The 22,640-nt window shown below is 38.0% G+C and overlaps 1 protein-coding gene across 1 annotated transcript in view; it reads left to right on the top strand.

Moving 5' to 3' along the window:
• Nucleotides 1-5,389, top strand: part of ror1 (receptor tyrosine kinase-like orphan receptor 1) — a 122,557-nt gene extending 117,168 nt beyond the window's left edge. Inside the window, exon 9 of the mRNA XM_026922851.3 lies at nucleotides 1,298-5,389. Within this exon, the coding sequence (XP_026778652.3) occupies nucleotides 1,298-2,737 (1,440 nt within the window). The 3' untranslated portion in view covers nucleotides 2,738-5,389. The remainder of the gene's footprint in view (nucleotides 1-1,297) is intronic.
• The last annotated feature ends 17,251 nt before the right edge of the window (nucleotides 5,390-22,640 follow it).

The following is a 22,640-nucleotide window of genomic DNA, read 5'->3' as shown; positions in this document are numbered from 1 at the left end:
TGGCACTATTGTCAGAGCTGCTGTTATAGAAAATTAATCAACACCTACTGCGCAATGAGAGTCGATAATTCAACAGTGCTGCTGTATAAGCTATAATAGCATATTTCTGTGCATGAATGTATATGATACAGTACATAGCTCTAGTTAACATTTCATATAGTCTGTACTATATTTGTAATACAGCAGTGGATCTTGGTTGTATGTATGGAAGAGGATGGCAGTAAATCACACTCTGTATTTGAAACACACTGTACTTCTTCCAGTTGGAGGACTGATGCCATGTCCATGAATTATTGAGCATAGTAACAAAAGCTGGCGTAACTCCTTTTTCATAATCATAAATTAATATTAATCTGTCAACAGACTGTTTACAGCAGCTATAAAATAATGCTTGCAGATGGACCACTTTGATGTGGGATGTCTCTTCAGATTTTTAGCACTCACTTTAGTCTCTGTTAAAGATCAGGGTGCAGAGCAGGTCGGAGGGTCAGAGGTCACCATCACAGTCAGAGGTTAAACTCATCCAGGCTTCAGAGAGAGGCATCAAAGCAAAGAGAGAACTCAATTCTTTTTGAACCTTTTAGACTTTAAGTAAATTGGAAAAGAAAAACAAGATATTCTCAGCGTTTTCTGTTTTAATGATTTAGCTGAATTGTCAAAATGAAGGCCTCTGATATCTTTTTTTAATTATTCCTGTGTTAAAGCATGTATTATATTATTAAGGCATTAAATTTAAGACAGTAAAGGAACAAGAGAAAACAGACTGATGGTTCATTTGTTAGAAAAAAATGACTCGCCTAAATCAGAATATGCTAAACCGAAAACCAAATTCCTGTTCAATCAAACAAGGTAGGCAATACATTTAATAATAACATGTACATAACACATGCACATGAAATCACAGTCACACTGAGAATATTTACATTCTGAAACATGAATTTTCTTTTCAATATTGCTGTTGTTCATTACATTATGTGATAGGGTCATTCACTTGAATCACCAAGGCCTCATCCCAGGTGTGAAGCATGGTGGGGGTTGCATCATGGTTTGATGCTGCTTTGCAGCCTCAGGGCCTGGACAGGTTGCACTCATTGAGAAAACAATTAATTCAAAACTATATTCTTTACTATAACTATATTAAGAAACTTTTCAGGACAATGTCAGAGTAGCACTCCATCACCTAAAGCTTAAGATATTGGATGTTATGGCAAAATAGTCATTGCATATAAATAAAGTCAACCTGGTTTGGCAGTGATCTAAATTTTACTATAAACACTTCTTCTCTCCTCTCCTCTAGACTAAAGCCAAAGAGCTGCCTCTGTCAGCTGTACGTTTCATGGAGGAGCTGGGTGAGTGCACCTTCGGTAAAATCTACAAAGGTCACTTGTACCTGCCAGGTATGGAGCATGCTCAGCTTGTGGCTATCAAGACTCTGAAGGACTTCTCCAGCCCACAACAATGGAACGAATTCCAGCAGGAGTCTTCTGTCTTGGCAGAGCTCCACCATCCCAACGTTGTGTGCCTTCTGGGCGTGGTGACACAGGAGCAGCCTGTGTGCATGCTCTTCGAGTTCCTGCCACTTGGAGATCTCCATGAATTCCTGGTAATGCGCTCTCCACACTCAGATGTAGGCTGCAGCAGTGATGAGGACGGCACAGTTAAGTCCAGCCTGGACCATGGAGACTTCCTGCACGTTGCAATGCAGGTAGCAGCTGGCATGGAATACCTGGCCAGCCACTATTTTGTCCACAAGGACCTGGCAGCAAGGAACATACTTGTAGGAGAGCAGCTTCATGTTAAAATTTCAGACCTGGGACTGTCAAGGGAGATCTATGCTTCTGATTACTATCGTGTGCAGCCTAAAACTCTGCTTCCCATCCGCTGGATGCCTCCAGAAGCCATCGCATATGGAAAGTTCACCACAGACTCTGACATATGGGCTTTCGGAGTGGTTCTTTGGGAGATCTTCAGCTTCGGCCTTCAACCCTATTACGGCTTCAGCAACCAGGAAGTGATTGAGATGGTGCGCAAGAGGCAGCTGCTGCCTTGCCCAGACGACTGCCCGCCACGCGTCTACACATTAATGAACGAGTGTTGGCAGGAAGGACCTGCACGGAGACCAAGGTTTAAGGACATCCACGCTAGACTGCGTGCCTGGGAGGGCTTGTCATCCCATGCCAGCTCCAGCACACCATCAGGAGGCAATGCCACCACTCAGACCACCTCGCTCAGTGCCAGCCCTGTTAGCAACCTCAGCAGCCCACGCTACGCTGGATACATCTATGGAGCTCCTCAGGGGCTACAAGCAGGTCAGATTGCAGGTTTTGTGGCAGCACCAATGCCGCAGAACCAACGCTTCATCCCTGTGAATGGATATGCCATCCCTCCAGGCTACACTGCTTTCCCAGCAGCCCACTTTGCCTCAGCTCAGGCACCCACGCGAGTGCTCCAGCACTGTCCTCCCCCTAAGAGTCGCTCCCCCAGCAGCGCCAGTGGCTCCACCAGCACAGGCCATGTTACTAGCGTGCCCTCTACAGGCTCAAACCACGATGCAAACACGCCACTGCTTTCACACTGCGTCACTCTAGCTCCTGTGGCCACCATGCAGGGCGGCGCGGTGTCCATGTTTGGACACATGGCACAAAAGGGGCTGCCGATGGACCCGGCTCAGGCGTCTCTGTTAGCCGACTCCAACAGACTCATGTACAGCGAATCAGTCATCACCGCTGACTTGTGAATACATCTTTCCTTTTTTGTAAATGATTATAATTATTGATATTTTAAAATGTTTTCTTTCACTGTGTAAATACCAACTAGCCAGAATGGAATGTAAAAGATTTATATTCTATGTTTTTATATGAAAAATGCAAGAAAAGAATAAAGGAAAGCTTCATCTCCTTTTACTGATGATATCAGTATGATACCTGAAGAAGACTTTGGGACACTGATTTTATGCCGCTCGCTTTTTTCCAGCAGCAGTGAGCTTGCTGTAAAGGAATCCTCAACTTGATCACAGCCCTGAAATACAGTGGTCATGAAATCATGCCTTTTCACTAACTTCTGCCTCAAAACCATTTTCGATGGACTTTGGCTTGAGCTCAAGTCTCACTCTCTTTTCTCAAAGTCATCATTCTGACAGTTTGGTTTAGTTTTAGTATTGACTATTGAAGGTTGATCTACCAATTACTGCCTTTTTAAGTTATGATTTCAACTCTACACTGCCTTTTCAGGTGGTTTTAAATCTTACCAAATTCTAGTGAATTCAATCAATGCAGCTATACATATTCATTGTATAGACTAAAAGCCTTTTATGCCTGACCTCTGGTAAAGCTTATCTCAGTATTTCTTGTCATAAACTGGAGAGTGCTAAGGCCCTAAGGCCAAAATTAAGACAAAGATATTACATTTATAGTGTGTCCATGTTTTATGAGAAAAAGAAGGTTTATGACAAAAGGTGCTTCACATTGGCTTAATAATCAACATTAAGATGTCTCACAGTACTTAGTAAGCATTTTTCAAGTCAGTAATCATAATTTTAGCAGGAAGAACAAATTGCCACTCACTGAATGATACTAGTTGTAATCTTAGCATTGTCGGCTATACATTTATATTGCATTTATATTTACATTAAATTATTTGGCAGACACTTTTATCCAAAGCGACTTACAGTTTATCTGAGCAGATGAAGGTTAAGGGCTTTGCTCAGTGGCAGCTTGGTAATATTATCCAAAATCACAAAATTCTGATCATTAATCCAGATCCGTGACCACTGAGTCCCCACTGCACCAGAGCAATATCGTTGAACACAGCTAGGCTATCTATCTTCTGAGTGGCCTGGAATGCTCTCAACCTATCTGTGTGCTGGCTGGCCCACCAGGCTCTCTATCTGACTATTGTTGTCATTGATCAGCTGAGCTACCTATCTGTCTAGCTGTCTTACTGGGCAGCCAGTTGTGCTGTCTGTCTATGTAACTGACCAACCATGTACTCTGTCTACCTGTACCCTAATTGGCTGGCTGACCCATCTCTATTTTCCCTTTCCTGAAGTTAATAAAACAGATTGTATCTTTACCAAGAAACGACAAATCGCTCTGCCCTGAAGACTTTCCCCTGATGGAAAACTTTACCTCTGTCTGAACAGCTTTACCTCTGATCGTTACAAAGCACTGACATATGAGACTCCTTCCAAAAATACTAAATCAGCGTCTCCTAACAGAAAAAATTCACCACATCAACAATTACAGGTTTTACAAATCTTCTAATTTGGAACATCTGCCATGCAAGTCCCTGTTAGTTGTTACTGTAGAAACCATGATGAAAATTAAAATACATTAAAATAAATTTGTAATTTGTCTTACAGTGGAAACTTTTGTCGTATAGAAAATTTATCAACACCTTCTGACCAGTCAGATTTGAGAATTCAACGGCGCCACAGTATAAGCAAAATTGAACTCCATCATAATGTATTTGTCTTATGAAAGCTGGCTATTGTGTATATGCACAGGGATCACAGGGGCTCAGAGTTTTCTTACTGTAGAAGTGAAGTGAATGCATTTTCTCTCTTCTTCTTCTTTCCTCATATTATTGACAAATCCTGTATCTGCCAGCTAGTATTATCATGTTCTTAATTCCTTTGTGCGTCGACTTGTCTAGACTGGACTGGGACCTTCACCTTAGAGGTCGCAGGGATTAGCTGCACTGTCTAGTCACTAGCTCTTTTCTTATGTTTATTTTAGTTAGTTGCTATGCAACTATCAATTGCAGATGTGCACCAGGGTTCAGGCTGTCATTCAGGGTACAGTTAAAAGGTTACACATACAAAGCTAGAACAATCTTCTCCGCAAATGCCTTTTTGCCTGTGTCATGACATGTTATGGCATATTATGAACGAACATCACCTTGCTATGCATGTAGTAACTGATATTTGAATTAATAGTTTATTTTTGAATCAATGGTTTATTTTTGTACGTTTTGTAACAGCAATATTGCAATATTCTTGTACCTCTAACCATACTGAGACTCTTAGTGATCATGATTATGGTATGAGCTCATGTTTGTAACATGTGGACAAATCACATAACTGTTCTTTCTAAGTGTCTTCAAACATTTGCCTCCAGGAATATCGGAGGTCTTATACAGCTGTTTGATTTGTAACCATGATCGCTTGTGCGACAAGTCAAAAACCACTTAATACTGAAGACTGTGAATCATTTTTTGTCTCTCCGTAAAGGGGCGCCATTAAGGACACAGTAAATACATGTTAAACGTTTACACTCTTTATATGTCAACTTATGTGGCCTTGATTTTCTTTTTTTTGTTATTGTGAGAAAAGATTTTTGCACAAATAGTTTGTATGGCAAAATTGCTATTAAACAACTGTTTTTTGTCATATTGAGGATATTTGATTATTTTGGACTTCAGAGTAAATCATACAAATCAAGTGTTAATATGATGAATGCTACAGTTGGGGTCATAAGTTTACATACACCTTGCAGAATCTGCAAAATGCTAATAATTTGTTTTTAAATGAGGGATCATAAACATTGCTTTTTTTTATATTATTTAGTACTGCCCTGAATAAGCTATTTCACATAGCAGATGTTTACATATAGTCCACAAGACACAATAATAACTGAATTTACATTTACAGTACATTTACATTTATTCATTTAGCAGATGCTCTTATCCAAAGCAACTTACAAATGAGGAAATACAAACAAATAATAACAATATACACCAATCATCCTGTTCAAAAGTTTACATCCCCCTGGCTTTTAATGTAGTGTGTTGCCTTTGTGAGCATCAGTGAATGTTTGCACCTTTTGTAATAGTGTATGAGTCCCTCAGTTCTCTTCAGTGTGAAAAGATGGATCTCAGCATCGTATAGCTGCTGTTGGGAAGGGGTCAAATATGCAGAAGATGCTGGAAAAGCAAAGAATGTGCAGGACCTGGAGGATTTTTCTGAAGAACAGTGGGCAGTTTAACTGCTCAGGACAAACAAAGGCCTCATGAACAGCTATCACAAAACATAAAAACAGTCACTGATCATCCAGGTAACAACATACAGTATTAAGAATCAAGCGCATGTAATCTTTTGAACTGGTTCCTTTGTGTAAATTCTTATTTTACTCTGTTATTATTGTGTCTTGTGGACTATATGTAAACATCTGTTATGTGAAATAACTTATTCAGGGCAGTACTAAAAAAATTTTAAAAAAGAAAAATGCAATTTTTATGTTCCCTCTTATTTTATTATTTTTTTTTTTATTATTAACATTTTGCAGATTCTGCAAGGCTTATGGAAACCTATGACCCCAACTGTACATATATTATATGGCCAAAAGTTTGTGGACACCTGACCATTACACCCATATGTGCTTGTTGAACATCCCATTCGAGATTTAGTTCATGCTTTGCTGTTATAATAACCTCCACTCTTCTGGGAAGGTTTTCCACTAGATTTTAGAGCATGACTGTGGAGATATGTGCTCATTCAGCCACAAGAGCATTAGTGAGGTCAGGCGCTGATGTTGGATGAGCAGGTCTGGGGAACTTATTCAGTGTTCCAGTTCATTCCAAAGATGATCAGTTGGCTTGAGGTCAGCACTCTGTGCAGGCCACTCGAGTTTTTCCACTCCAGCCTTGGCAAACCATGTCTTCATGGAGCTCACTTTGTTCACATTGTCATGCTGGAACAGGTTTGGGCCTCTTAGTTCCACTGAAGGAAAATCTTAATGCTACAGCATACAAAGTCATTCTAGACAATAATGTGCCTCTGACTTTGTGGCAACAGTTTAGAAAAAGCCCACATATGGGTGTGATAGTTAAGTGTCCATAAACTTTTGTCCACATAGTGTGTAATATAAAGAACCTGATATTATTTTAAAAATTTGTGCCATGAATTAATGAGCAAGGAAGGCATGGTGGCATTAATTCATTCAGTGGTCCAAATGGTTGCAAAATTGAAGTAAGGACACCAAGTTTTATATAAAACATTGCAAATGAAACCGTGATAATCTAGTGCTGCAAAGAATTGCAGTCATCATAATGTTATACCGTATTTGACCACAAGAGGGCGACACAGACTAACTTTAGCGGTAGTCCTAAACGGAAAGGATTTATAATAATTATAATTAATAAATTCGCTTTGGCGGCCTCTTGTGGTCAAATAAGGTATAACAGTACGGATCCACTCAGGGTTGCCAGGTAAATGTTTTTTAACCGTGGAAGTGAGCTACTTTTAACCTGCTGCGGTGCTTTTTTTTTTTTTCATACTATTTTGTAATATAGAAATGTTTTGAAGGCCACATAGTTAAATAGATTGTTTATTTTGTGCAAATTGTTTATTTTATGTGATCTGTGGTTATTAAAATGTAGTAAATAAACATAAAAAACTATTGCATAGGATGGTAAATGCATATACAATTCAAATGGGATATAATAAATATTCATTCATTCTTTTATTCGTCTTCAGTAACTGCTTTGTCCTGTTTAGTGGATCTGGAGAACACTGGGGAACACTGAGCGTGAGGTAGGAATTCACCCTGGATGGGATGCCAGGCCATTACTAGCATAGCCATTTACTGGTATGTTTTTGGAAAGTGGGAAGAAACTGAAAAATCTGGAGAAAATGCACAAATGAGACTCCACAAAGACAGTAACCTGTGCTCGAACCAGGGACCCTGGAGCACAAAGTTGCAACACTGCCTGCTGTGCCACTGTGCCGTCCAGTGATAAATATATGAAATAAAATACTTGTTTTTGATACCACTTGCTGTGCATTACTCACTATTTTAAAAAAATGTAGTAAACTGAGAATATTTTTTGGACCTTGATGTTTAGAACAAACAGTATGATTTTAAGAATTTTGTAAAATGTGTTGCATGTTACTGTGTAAATATTACAAAATATTTTGCAGTGGTTATAATGATTTGATTGTGTTAATGCAGGGTTAGAGGGTGTCAGATAGACAGACTTTATTGACTTTGAGCTGGGTTTTGGGTTGGTTTGTCACACAGATCTGGCAACATGACTTCCGCATGTGTGTGCATGTTCTTATATCTCGATGGGGACCAAATGGGCTCCATAGCTGATATCTGTCAGTTTTGACTTTGTGGGGACGTTTGGTTGGTCACCATGAGGAAAACTGCAGGTTTTATTTAAAATAAATAAATAGATAAATAAATGAAATAAAATAAAAGAGAGAAGTTGTTTGCTTTTGGTTACTGAGGTTAAGGTTAAGATTATGTTTAGATGTAGCATAGCATTAATTAGCTGCATTTCTGTCAATGGAAGGTCCTCACATAAAAAATAAGAGAAGTCTGTGTGTGTGTGTGTGTGTGTGTGTGTGTGTGTGTGTGTGTGTGTGTGTGTGTGTGTGTGTGCGCGCCACTGAGTATGGTTTAGATTATATTGCTCTTCATTAACTCACACTTAAAAGGTACCTTGAAAAGCTTGTCCTTGTCTTTCAATAAACAAAAGTCCTTTATGTCTGCAAATCCTTCTTTAAAGAAAAGAACACAAGTCATGCGTGTTTGCCAAGGCAATAGAAGAGTAATGTTGTGCATATGGAGAGATGATTAAATGCACGCAAATATGAACCCAATCCTGGCTCAGAGAAGGAGAGGAGTTTGATGTTGGGAATGTTTTTGATCAGTTCTGCTCTCCGGTTTCCAGCATTGCTTATCTGGAACAGGCACAGAAATGACCAGTCAGGCTGGAATGCAGTGCGAGGAAACCGACCTGATCTGCAGTATTTGTGAGGTGTTTGTGTGAGTCTGTTAATGTAAGTATCTTGAAAACTGCTATAAGGAGTGTGTTATTTATTGTTGGTCATTTAATGAGACCTTCCCTTCCAACTGTTTGTGTGAAATGCGGAGCTGTCTAGATGTGAGACAGGTCCTTATTTTACTTGCATATTAAATTCACATTAAAGCTTTGACATATGCATGGATGTTTCAGCACATGTGCCAAATCGGTGCATAATCGTTGTCTTGGCATGAGACCTGAAACAACTGCTTTACACAATGTCAAATAAAATTGTGTTGATTGATGTTGTTAATTATTTTTATAGCTTGGCATGTGAGCATCCTCACAGTGCTCCAACATTCACTGAGATTTAATCTGAATTGAAGTTTAACTAACAATCCTGTGACACCCCACTTTAAACCTTTTTAAAATCAGGGGTGTATTTAAGACATCATTTAATCCCTGTGAGAGGTTTACAGTAAACCTAGATTAACACTAAACCTGCTGGTTCATTACATTAAACTCAGGTTTAATTTCATAGATTCATTTTAATCTTTTATCTCATGTTTAAAGGTTTAAATTTCAGAAATGGCAGTTTGAGAAAATAATGCAAAAGAAAGGTATCTATAATTGCTTGTTTCAAGAGTAACATTGCTGTTTCCTCACAGCTCCAATCTCCCTGGTGTGAACCCTAGCTTGGGTTACTGTCTGTGTGAAGTTTCACATGTTCTCCCCATGTTTGTGTGGGTTTCCTCCAGGTTCTCCAGTTTCCTCCCACTCCTCAAAAATATGAATATAGATGGATTGACAATGCTAAATTGCCACTAGGTGTAACTGAGTGTGTGAATGTGTGTGTGTGTGCATGTTGCCCTGAGATGGGCTGGCGTCCCATGCAGGGTGTATTCCCACCACGTGTCCAGTGTTCCCCTGGATAGTTTTGCAACACAATTCTCTTATAACACACCTGAGATCAGTAAAATAAATGTATTAGCTCTAAACCCCAAACTGAATCCTTGTTGACGTAACCCACCTTCACTGCCTTCTATGAAAAGACACTAGCATGCAGGATGCACTGTTTGATGCTTGTTCCATACAGTCTACAGTAAGATCCATATTCTTTTGACACTGCAATACCCTCTCGGGTGAAATACAATATAGATGAAGCTTTAAAAAATAAATTATGCTCAAGCCAGAGTATGTTCAGATTCTCCAAGCTGCATGAGTGTATTTTCGTTAATAAGCTTCAGTTAAGTCTGATATGTATGTCTATGATCTATGGCTGACAAGTAGTCATGAGGTAAGAGAGAGAGAGAGAGAGAGAGAAAGGCGAGTAACTCCCAAATCCCATGAAAGGCCATGGCTCTGAGAGGGAGATGGGTAATTGGCACAAGAGGAAGCAGATGCTGCTTGCTGACTGACTGACTCTTAATCACCCACTGACATGATTTGTGCCTTTCATGTTCCACATGACACTCCTTGTTTTTCACTCCCTGCGTTTCAGTCTCAATGCCCCTTATTATTTTTTCTTTTGCTCATTCAGAATTGAGCCGTGCTATTGTACTTGGCCTTCCACATCTTGCAACATCAAACACTTCTCAATGAATTCGCTACATGTCTGAAATGACACAAGCATGTAGACTGTTCACATGCCAATCTTTTTTTTTTTTTCTTTTTTTTTTTTGCTTGCAAGACAGTGCTTTGTGTGGTCCTTTTTATTTTTCTCTGTTATGTTGGTGGTATAAATCCTACATGCGGCGGTCAGCCTGAGACCTCAGCACTGACGACAGCAGTTTCCCTCGGGATCAAGCTGGAGAGGATCATGAACTGACAAGACTCGAGTTTCTGTAGCCTTACTGTGGGTTTCTCAGTTTATGTGTGAGTGTCTGAGTTACTGAAAAATTCTTTATGGAATCTTCTAGAATACAAGTATAAAGTAGGTCATTTTAAATGACATTTGTATTACACCATGGTGCTGCTGACTCCTCAAAACTGTTTAGTCAGAAGGTGTTGAATGACGTTCTACAACAGGAGCACTGAAAGTGGTTCTGGCTGCAAGGCAAATCATAGGTTTAGTCTATTCAATTCAATTTTATTTGTATAGTGCTTTTAACATTCATGAATTATCTTCATGTTGTTGTATACTTGAGTCTGATAGTACAAGTCGACCTGCTGTTTCATATATATATATATATATATATATATATATATATATATTACATATATATATATCGGCATTGCAGACTACCCCCCGACTTCATCCTTCAAAAATATGGTTGTCTTGATTGCAGTGTTTTTTGTCTAAAATGCAAAAAGCAGACTTAATCCAACAAAGAAATGTTGTTTTCATTCTTTTGCCTGTATTAATTCAGCTTACAAGTGAGGCATAATCCAAAGCAGATGGACAAGCAGTTAAAGGGGCCCAACAGCAACTCTCTTGCAGTCCTGAGATTTGAACTTACAACCTTCTCTCCACTAACACAGCACTTTAACCACTGAGCCCCAAGGAAAGAAATCACTTTTGCAACTTTATTACATGAACTCTAGTCTTGGAAGCTATAGAGTGTGGTACGTTTAGTCATCGAACGTGACCATGAGCCTACAATTTACAGGAAGCGGCTGTTTGAGTGACACTGTAAACATACAAAAGAGATCAGATGCACTATGAGCCATGGGTGGAGTGTCTGAGACAGAGACTACACAAACACTGATTAATCTCTAAATCTCTTAATCTCAGAATTCAGTTGTCTGTAATAACAAACAGCATCAATCTTCCCTGAATATGTCACCAGTGACGTAAGCAGCAGAAATCTAAAATCAACTTTATTGTACCTGGGAAGACAGTGATCCAAGATTCATAACAGAGACATGGACAATCAAAGGGAGTGTGACGACTGACTAGGCTTTGTGTCGAGATGAAAAGCTGAAAGGAGAAACGGGATAAGTAAGCAGGTACACCCCCACCCACACACATACACACCCACCCAAGAACAAGACAAACCCTCAGTTGTTAGGCCATGTGAATTGTTGTTATAGGTCACTCTGTGTTTGACCTCTGGATAAAAGAGGGCACTGTCTGGATCTGATGCCCTTGACCTGGAGAGAGAATAGGAACAAAAAGCCTTCTTCAGTTTCTCAAATAGTCAATCATCTTTCACTCTGGCCTCAGGCTTTCACGTTTACTCTTATATTAACTACTGAGTTTTACAATAAGCAACATAGTCAACTAGGCAGCTGAATCTGACTGTTAACTGACTTTAGCATCATTTAACCAAAATACTTACTGTGGAAGCACTGGAGCGTAATTTAATACGGAACACCCATGCTGCATTTTGTAGTTTTATTTATTTATCCCACTGAGATTAAGACTCTGTTTACAACATAGCCCTGGCCAAGATGGCAAGGTACTGAACCATTAAACGCAGTCAACACTGGCCATATTAACCCCTTAATCACCCAGCTTAGCAAACAATTATTCATCTTCAAATAAATTATTCCGTAACTCCTATAAATTATTAGTATATAGTTTCAAGTGTGAGGAATATACTGGTGATATTTCTTGGGACTTTAAGCATTTTACTCTATAATTGGATCACATAAACTTATTGTAAAATATTTACAGTGAAGATTCAAGATAATGAGTTAACATTTTAAAAGCAGTAAGTGATCCAGAGTAAGAGACTAAGAGGTATTTGTAAAGATTTCTCACATGGAGCATAGAATGTAACCTTTAAAAAAAAACTAAAATATTTTATTTATTTTATTTATCTTTTTATTTTTTAGAAGAATGTGTTTCTCTGTTAAATGAGACAATCACAGTTTTTCTACACTGGTTGACTTTTTATATTGGAGAAAAGTTGTAAAGATAATGTTCTGACACCCTTGTATGTTATTTTGTTGACATGGAATGATATATTTCCACATATTATTCTTTTTTTTGTAAAATGAACAGTCTTTGGGTGGATATACAACATCTGTTGACGTCAGACATATTTTAAATTAAAAATGAAATATCTTGTACAACAAAAATATTATATTGTGAAACATAATATCAAATTTATTTCTTCCACTGAATTGTGGGTAGGACCATATTATGTCAAAATTCAACATGAAGTTACTGCTTTTGAAAGCAAACTAATGGAGCAACTCCCTTTCTTTTATATGAGAGAAAGTAGATATGTATTTATGATTATACGGGCTGAAATTCACACTAAACGAAGCCATACAGTATTTTGTCATGGTACACACTGCATATTTAAAGATTTTTCTTCTCTAGCACATCTTTTCTTCTCATTAGCTATTATCCAGCTACCTGTGAGTTAGATCAGTATGTGTTAGAGCAGTGAATGTACTACGCTGCATCACTGCACCTCTCTTTCAGTCATTGGGAGTACTATAATGCAGATTATCAAAATAAAACCAGGAAGTGAATATCCAGAGAAAGAAAGCAGAGTCTGGGTCAAAATGTCACATGACCTTCTGGTGTTTTTGCTCTCTTTTCTGGCAATATGAGATGAACATGTAAAATACTAGCTGAAGTGACAGCAACAGTACAAAAAAAAAAAAAAAAAAACCAACTTGCAAGGTTTATTCAAAGATCCCCAGAATAAATCAAGACCAAGACAACTCACTTTTGATAAGTAAGTGTAAGTTGTTTTTTTTTTTATATTAAGTAACTGTAGTCAGATGAAAAGCTGAACTCTGTTAACTGAAAGGCAGTGTTTTTACACAGTCTCAGTCACAGAGACAGATAAACCCATGAAAGATTGAGAGATGCAGAAAGATAGGAGTCTCTAAGCTCACAACTCCTTTGGCCATGGAGGGGGAGCAGGCCATCCATCTCCTCAGCCCTCTGAAAGAACAGCATAATGCACCTTAATGTGTTCCATATGCTTTGGAGGTTCAGGGGTAAAGCGGTATGTCCACCCCCTACCCCCATCCTGTCTTTTCAAACCTTCGCCTGTATCTCTTGTCCACCCCTCCTCTAACTCCCCTTATCAAGTGAGGCATAATCTTTTTTTTATAATCTTTCTTCAAAACAAGCCTTTTGCTTGTTGCTCTCTCTCTCTCTCTCTCTCTCTCTCTCTCAGCCTGTTTCCACTCAGACAATCTCTGCCTGAGGATAAAAGAAGGGGCCCGAGCCTCATCATGGGCCATATTTACCATCTGAATGTCTTTACTCTGTTCTTTATACCTATAATCTATCCACAGTATCCCAAACTAAATTAAGGCACACAAAGACCTTTGAGAAGAATGTAACCTAATCTCATTTCCTCCTTAGTGAACTGCAATCTGTTCTCCCTGTGTCTGTGTGGGTTTCCTCCGGGTTCTCCGGTTTCCCACCACCTCCCAAAACCATGCATGTAGGTCGATTGGCTACGCTAAATTGCCCCAGGTGTGAATGGGTGTGTGAATGGTGCCCTGCATTGAACTGGCATCCCATCCAGGGTGTGTCCCTGCCTTATACAGAGTTTTACTGGGATAGGCTCTACACGGATACGCAGATTCACCGCAGCCCTGACCGGGATAAAGTGCTTACCAAAGATGAATGTATGAATGAATGAATACAGTATTATGTTATGAATAGCCCAGAGTAAACAACATCTCATAGTAAATGAACATTTTACTCACTAGAACCTTATTCATTTGTACTTTTATTTTGGCTTTTATTAAATTGTACTTTTTTGCTGCACTATTTATTTTAGAATTGTGAGAATTAGATGTTAGAATTGTAATGTCTATATTATTCTGCTATTATTATTACTCTATTCTGAATAGAAATTTTTCCCATTAGAAAATTATTTATCCCTCAATATGTTATTTTTTCCTGTAAAAAAACAAACAAACTTGGAGACAACACAGAAACAAGAATGGAATGTTATATTACATATATAATTCATTTATTCATATATAAAGTACATATTAATTTTCTGTAAAATAAAGCCTTTGGGTGGAAAAACAATATATCTCGTTTTTGACTTAAATATTGATGAAACACTTCACTAAAATGGGGAGGCCGGTTATATTTATAAAATATCTTGGGTGCCAGGTCGAGGCTTCTTTGCGTGGTTTCCTATTTACTGACTCCAAAAATTGTAGAAAAACAATGACTAATTGTAGATTTACTTGCAATTGAATTTGTTATTTTATTATATTATAAAGGAATGTCTTGAACAACTCTAACTGTTAGGCTACTCTTTCGCCCAGAAGCAATCTGATCTCCAGTACACTTTACTGGATCCGCCACTGGGTCTCAGAAATTATTCAAACAAGCTTCACAAAAGTGATACTGTAAACTGTAGAACTACAGTACGAATCATTGGATATACTTCACCATTTAAAGATAATAATTATAAGTTAATAATCCAAAGTAACTTTTGTACACTGAAATGCTTTACATAGCATTTGTGCCACTAGTTTAGCAGGATTATATTACACAGAAATGCTACCATAACACCTATGGTGAGCCTGTTTTCTCTTTTTGAATTTATTGATTGTGGTATTTGGTATTCGGAATCCTGATTCAAAATACAACACTGTTCCAAGCTCCATATAGACAAAGCAGAGATGACCCATCACCCTGTATACAAAATGAAATGCTACGCAATGAAATGATACGCAAGCTCTTTTGTCCAGCTGTACTGTTTTATCCATCCTCCTCATGGCAGCAGGCCCAGAGTTAAAGCACAGTTAGCAGTAAAGTGTTTTATATAGGTCTGGTATATGAGTTAGCCTTAAATTTTGGTCATGGCTGGACAGAATCAGACAGAAAAGGAATTTTTTCAGTGGATAATGATTTACGATGATGTTGGAGTTAACCTGAATATATGGGCCCCAAAGCTTTAATAATATATGTTTCTGAGGAAAATCCGAACAAACATGAAGAAATTGTGACAGATTTTGTGTAAGCTCTGCAAAAAATTAGTCCCAGAACAACTGCCCAAAAGCACTGCTAAGCTATTTATGAAGGACTGTGTACAGATATGGCCTTTAGCTATTTAGACTTACTTTATACAATTGTTGCAAAATTAGCATAACATAATTAGCCTGTCTGCAGTATTGGTGCAATATTTACACTTTTAATACTGACATGGAGGGAAAATAACCTTTTAAACCACTTGTTTGAGGAATACAAAATACTCAATACAAAAAACATTGTGATAGCTTGCATACTGAATGGAAATATTAAACGGTGATACATCCCACCCTGTGCTTTCATTACTGAAGGACCTGTCTATTAATACAGACAGAGAAAAGCACTAATCACATGATACCTTCGGTTTGTATGCGATCACATTGCGTTACCTTTGGCAGGTGTGATTTTGCAGAAAACATTAGCTAGCTATTTTTTTCCCCCGCAGGTGTGCACCAGGCAGCAGTAAAATAATAGCAAGTGGAAAAAAAACTGTTTCATGTTTTATAAACCAAAGAGACCACAGTCCAGGCTTCTTGTTTTCTAGTGGCTCACAAAACCGAGGTTCAGAAATTCACAGGTCAAAGTTCACCTACATAAAGTCGGCAAGGAGTGAATTAGCTTCTCCCCAGGCGAACGGTTTGGTGTCGATTGGTCCAACCGCTGCTTTAGCTGAAAAAGTGGCAGAAAAGTGTAGTTTTCTGGTGTCTCCTGTATCACTGTAGCTCTTGTAGTTAGTTAGTTAGTTAGTCATTTAGTTAGTTAGTTGGTTAGTTGTCTGTCTATCAACATCCCGAACTGCAGAACCTCACTTTGTCTTAAGTTGCAATGAGAATATTTTTGCATACTATATATAATAAAAGTGACTGTGCAGTGCATTCTATAAGCATTTATTATTTTGTTGCTTTGGCTGTTAAATAAAGCATACTGGATATTAAAAGCAGCAATCGCTAAAGTGTAGAATATAAATCCTATACATCCTGATATTAGAAATAAAAATACCATTCATTCAGTCAGATTAGCCTAAAATAAAAGCTACTTATGAACAGTATCTTAAACCTGAATCACATTTTACATAAATATAATAACTGAGTGACAGTAACGATTTATTGACTTCATTAACTAACTGCCTACAGCCAAAATACTTTTCACATTCTAGATACGGAGCTGTCAGTCATCTCTTCACAGAATCATTTAAGAGCTTATATTCTTTATGACACTGCAGAGCATCTACACCTGAACAAAGATAGGGTTCAATTATCTTATTTAGAAATATAAAAATCATCCCAAAATCCAGCCGAGACCTACGTACTTCACAGTTGTCTTGTGTAGATGAGTACAGATGAAAAACACCGGTGCTTCACATTAATGATATTTTCACCTGTTTAACACTAACTATGATTGCAGCTTTGGGAATGTCGTTCCTCATTCAAAGAGGTGTAATCACTCTCACTTCACAGTTGAGGTTGGTGCAGATGTACACACTCCCAGCAGTGTCAAAACAAGCTGCAAACTCAGTGTTTAGTGCAGACAGAAATAGAAAATGGTTTCAGCTGGGAATCGGCTTAGCCCTCAAAGCTTGTCTTGCTGCATTGATGTTGAAATGGTGAGGAGAAAAAAAGGGGAGGAAAAAAAACTAGATTCAGTTTCATGGCTCAGGAAAAAGCTAGGAATAAGGTTGTCATGGCAACTGGGTTCATTAAACCACCCCAAATCCCACAAAGAGATATCTCTGAAAAAAAGGACTTTAAAAGGAGTATAGAAAGAAAGTGCATATGTGGAGCCATTTATTTGTCAGTGCAAAAACTGGCCTAGTGAGCGCAGCCCCTTTCCTGGGCCTTTTGCTTCTGTCTCTGCCAGCATTCAGAGTGTTTTAACCATCTGCTCATTACTTAGGCCACTTTTAGCAGATTTTTGACCATATCCTGAGTTTTCTCTTTGAAGGTAAGTTCAGCGGCATCATCACCATTTGGACACTGTCCACGATCTCACGTTCAGACATAATTTTATATTTATAATTTATAATTTTTTTTATCATTGCCCTTACTATCTAGACTTCGATATATGTTTTCGATCAGATGCTGGAGAAGTATTATAGAGCTATGTAATTATGTAAGGTTGCTATACATGAATCTGAGAAATATGGACGTGACTCATGGCAAACAAAGGCTGCTACAGAACTGATGATTTATGAGGCATCGCTAAAATGAAATGCAATCATATGGCAGTGTTTTGGAACTTAGATCTTTCTCACAAACTCTTCCCTACTGGTTTTAATCTTCTCAAATGCTAGTCTTGTAATGTGTCTTTAATGTCCTGTAATCAGTCATGGGAAATTCTGAATTCTGGTAAATAACCAAATAGGTTTGGCCAAAATTTCTGATTCAAATTCTGTTTCAAACAACATCTTTTGATACCTCAACTTTATGTGGCAACAGCGCAATACAAAAATCATGCAGATACAGGTCAAGCGTTTCAGTTAAGGTTCACATCAAACATCAGGATGAAGAAAAAGTGTGATCTCTGTGACTCTGATTGTGACATGGATGTTGGTATCAGATGGGCTGGTTTGAGTATTTCATAAACTGCTGATCTCCTGGGATTTTCACACAGCAGTCTCTAGAGTTTATACCGAATGGTGTGAAAAACAAAAACACTGAGTGAGTGACAGTTCTGTGGGTGGAAATGGCTCGTTGATAAGAGAGGTCAGAGGAAAATGGCCAGATTGGTTCAAGCTGCCAGGAAGGGTGTAGATAACTCATTTAAGCACTCTTTACAACTGTGGTGATCAGAAAAGCATCTCAGCATGAACAAAACTTCAAACCTTGAGGTAGACGGGCTACAACAGCAGAAAACCACATTGGGTTCCACTCCTGTCAGCCAAGATCAGGAATCTGAGACTATCATGGGCACAGACTCACCCAACCTGGACAGTTGAAGATTAGGGAAAAAAATCACCTGGTCTTTTCCAGTCTTCAGCTGTCCAGTTTCAGTGCGTCTGTGCCCATGACAGCCTCAGATTCTTGTTCTTGGCTGAAAGGAGTGGTGGTCCAGGAACAGTCACGCAAAGGATTGTGGTTTTTTACAAGCTCCTGGTTAAGGATGTTAAGGTTTAACCATCATTATTTTTAATATTCCTGTCTATAAGTAATACACCATGTGCATAATTCATAAAGGTTACTAAACGCTTCTCTTTTTACTCTTGATATGGTTGGATGCTGTGCACAGAACAGTAGATTGACATAATTGCTTTAGTCCATAGACCAATATCTTCTTACTCTGATGAGTAAAATATTTTCTTGCTCTCAGACTGTCATGGTTATGTGCTGGTTTAATTTTCAGATTTCAGATTTTCAATTTTAAAAAAAGAACAATATATTTTCCATGTAGGTCAGGTTTAGCCAGTGTGTATGCTTAATGTCATGCAAAGTGAAACTTGGTGTAACTAATTATCATTAGGAGAAGTAACTGAAATGTGTTAATTTGAGGATTAGTATCTTGGCACAGTTGAATGTGCAGTATATGTAGGACTGAATTGTCCATAATTTTCACAATTCCCTAATTACTAGTATCTATTGCATTACGGAAAAGAACTGCTTTGTCTCACTTAATTTTTGCACCGCTTTAGCCTTTAGCTGAACGCAGTTGTCCTTCTATGATTTGTTCATGCTTGTGTCTCAGATATTATGTTTTCTTTGAGCATTAAGCTGCCCTGATGTTTTGCTTTCTCTTTGTGTCTTACCCATCCAGGTGGCTTTGCAAATCTGCAGTCTAATTAAGACGAAATCTGCCAGTGCAAGATAAGCTTTCCCAAAAAAAAAAAAAAAAACACATGCATGTTACATGTTGTTATGTGAGCAATGTTTGATCACGTGAAAAACACGTGAAAGTCGATTTCAACATTATGCTTTGAAACTGCACACATGAAGACAAGTAAACAGAGGTGACATCATGTGAATAATATATGATAAATAAAACCACATGTCCTACATGAATCAATGATTTTCACCAATGAGGTGAAAAATCATTTGAAAGAAAATGAGTCGTGTGTAAAAACAATCACGTGAAAATAAATTAGTAATCCGTAAAATAGCCACATGTGAAAATGAATCAGGTGTAAAAGGAATCACGTGAAAATAAATGAATAAATGACTGAATGGCAAAAATCACATGTGGCAAAATACACATATACTACACACAAAAAATGTGTTAAACTTGTGAATGAGCGACTAATCAAATGATTCATATGTGAACACCTGACATTTGTGGGACTTTTCTCTTTGGCTCTGATTCCTGTCTAATTAAATATTTGCACAAATTGCTGCTATGCAACTGGAAGGCTTTAATGCAATCATTTAGCTAATGTCCTTTATTGGATATGATACCACTGACATAATTGTCCCAGCAGACTTTGCTTGTCTCGACTGTTTGTGTACAGAGACACAGAAAGAGAGACTGCTTCACTTTCTCTTGCTGTGCTCAGGTTTTTTTCACAGGATTATTTCCATGGTGTGTGAAAGGTGAGCATGACTCATGGGTGTGCTCATTTGACAGTCTTTAGTATCAGATTTTAACTATATCATTCAAAGGGACACCGAGGAGACAAAATACAAGTTGGGTTGGTTTTTATCTTCAGATTACTGACACTAGTGACTTCTCATATTGCTAATGAGACCTCCCAAAACACTTCTACTATTTAACAAGGCTGGGAAAAGACAGGATTAGCATATGTTAGACTCTAAATTAGACCTGGATCTGCTTGGACAGGGAATATATCACATGTCCTGTCTTTTTTTTTTGTCTTTTGTTTGTATGTTTGATTAGATGATACCCTACGTTTATGTACAATCTTAACTTGTTTTCCATTGCTGGATGATACAAATGCAATTCATATTTCAAACTGCCAGCCATACTGAAAATGCTCATGAAATTTTCATATAAAGCAGCGTGGTTGCAGCAGGAGAGGCTCGAGCTCTTCCAGCGTCTGGGCTCAGCAGGCATTGGCAGCAGCAGCGGCAGGAGGAGGAGGAAAGCCTGGTGCTCCTTTCATCTCCTCTGGCTGTGGATCAAGCGGCATGTGCTGCAGGAGCTCCTCACATCTCTGTCTGTCCTGCTGCTTCATCCTCTTCTTCACCTCATCCCTATTCATCTTCTACCAAACCGCTGACTGGAGAAAGCACTGATGTAGCCCCTGAATGTACCTTACAGAAGCCAGTACGCCTCATCATAAGGGCATTGTGAAAAAATAAAGAATATGACTGCCTTGATGCAGAATGCTTTGTGAGGGGAAAAAAAAACTTGGACAAAAAGAGAACATTGCAATGAATACTCAATTCAGTAGAATTCAATTTCATTTGTTTCATTTGCTGTTAACATTGTCACAAAGCAGCAGAAATCCAGATGTAGATTTAGATCCCTAACAAACAAGCCAGAAGCGACAGTGATGAAAAAACTCCCAGGGACGAGATGAGGAAGGAATCTTGTGAGGAACCAGGCTCAAAACCAAAAAAAACCCATCCTCTTGTGCGTGAGGCCGAATAAAACCTCTTCTTTTTTCTTTTCTGAATTTTTTTCTTCATAAAAAAATTAAAACAGTACAGGCATGCAATGATGCTTACAAGAGTGGATACATTTAGTGATATACTGTACACTATATGGCCAAAAGTATGTGGATACCGGAGTATTGAACATCCCATTCCAAAACCATGAGCATTAATATTGACTTGTTCCCCCTTTGCTGCTGAAACAACTTTCACTCTTCTGAGAAGCCTTTCTACTAGATTTTGGACCATGGCTGTGGGGATTTGCCCATTCAGCCACAAGATCACGAGAGGTTGGACTGATGTTCAGCAAGAACGCCTGGCATGAAGTTGGTGTTCCAGCTCATCCCAAAGGTGTTCAGTGGGATTGAGATCAAGGTTCTGTGTAGGCTACTCATGTTCTTCCACACCAACCTTGCAAACCATGTCTTTATGGTCAGCACTTTGTGCACAGTTCCAGTGAAAGGAAATCTTAATGCTACAGCATACAAAGACAAATTTTGGCCATATGGTGTATCTTAAATTTTTGACAATGCTCAGTATTAAACATGGGCCTTAATTTGACTATAGTTAGTATAGTTATAAGAGTCAAGCATTGCTGTAACAGTTGAAATACATTGTTCTTGAAATACATAGCCAGAGAGTAATTCTTCAAAATTAAACTTTATTTTTTAATCATTAAATTTAATAAAACATGCATTTATCCATTCAAAAAAATGTGTTAACCCATCTCAGGTAACAACATCTCTCTTTTTTTATTACGAGGTTTCTTTGCTGCAAGTAACAGGATTTCTTTTAGCACAGAATTAGCAAATACACAAAATATGGTTAACTAGCATCTATACTAATGACAAGAGGATATTAAGATTAAAATTCTTTATTAACCTTGACATCAAAACTCTAATGATTTACTTAAAATGTACTTCATGTGATTTACTTAAAGTGTATTTATAATTTATTTAAACCTATAATTTAGGTAAATTGGGGTAATGGGGTTGCACTTTCAAAGTGAAAGATTTTCAGTCAATATTTCAATTTCTTGAAAATAAAGCAAAAGAATGAGAGAATGCAGTTCTTCTCATGATCTTTAGGAACTTTGGATGATGTAGCTTTATACTGAAACATGTGACTTAGAAATATATATATGGAATATTCCAGATATTTCATAGAGGTGATTGTGTTCAGGTAACAGGGTTGAGTGAATGATGTGGGACACAAGTAAAATGTAAATTTTTTTCATAATCTATAATAGACGAGTCATGGAAAAATGCTTCAAGTATGAGATTCACACATTAATGACAAAAAAGGATTTTAATTATTATATTTCAAGGAAAAATATAGTCATAGTGTGGTAGAACAGGCAAAATGTTGTTTTCTAAGTTATTTACCTTAAACATGCACATAAGTTATTGTGAAGGACACTTTAGCTGTGTTTAAAATCC

Source organism: Pangasianodon hypophthalmus, chromosome 2 (genome assembly GCF_027358585.1).
Source record: "Pangasianodon hypophthalmus isolate fPanHyp1 chromosome 2, fPanHyp1.pri, whole genome shotgun sequence".
NCBI lineage: Eukaryota > Metazoa > Chordata > Actinopteri > Siluriformes > Pangasiidae > Pangasianodon > Pangasianodon hypophthalmus.
Note: the sequence above shows the minus strand (reverse complement) of the source record. Positions and strands in the feature narration are given on the sequence as shown.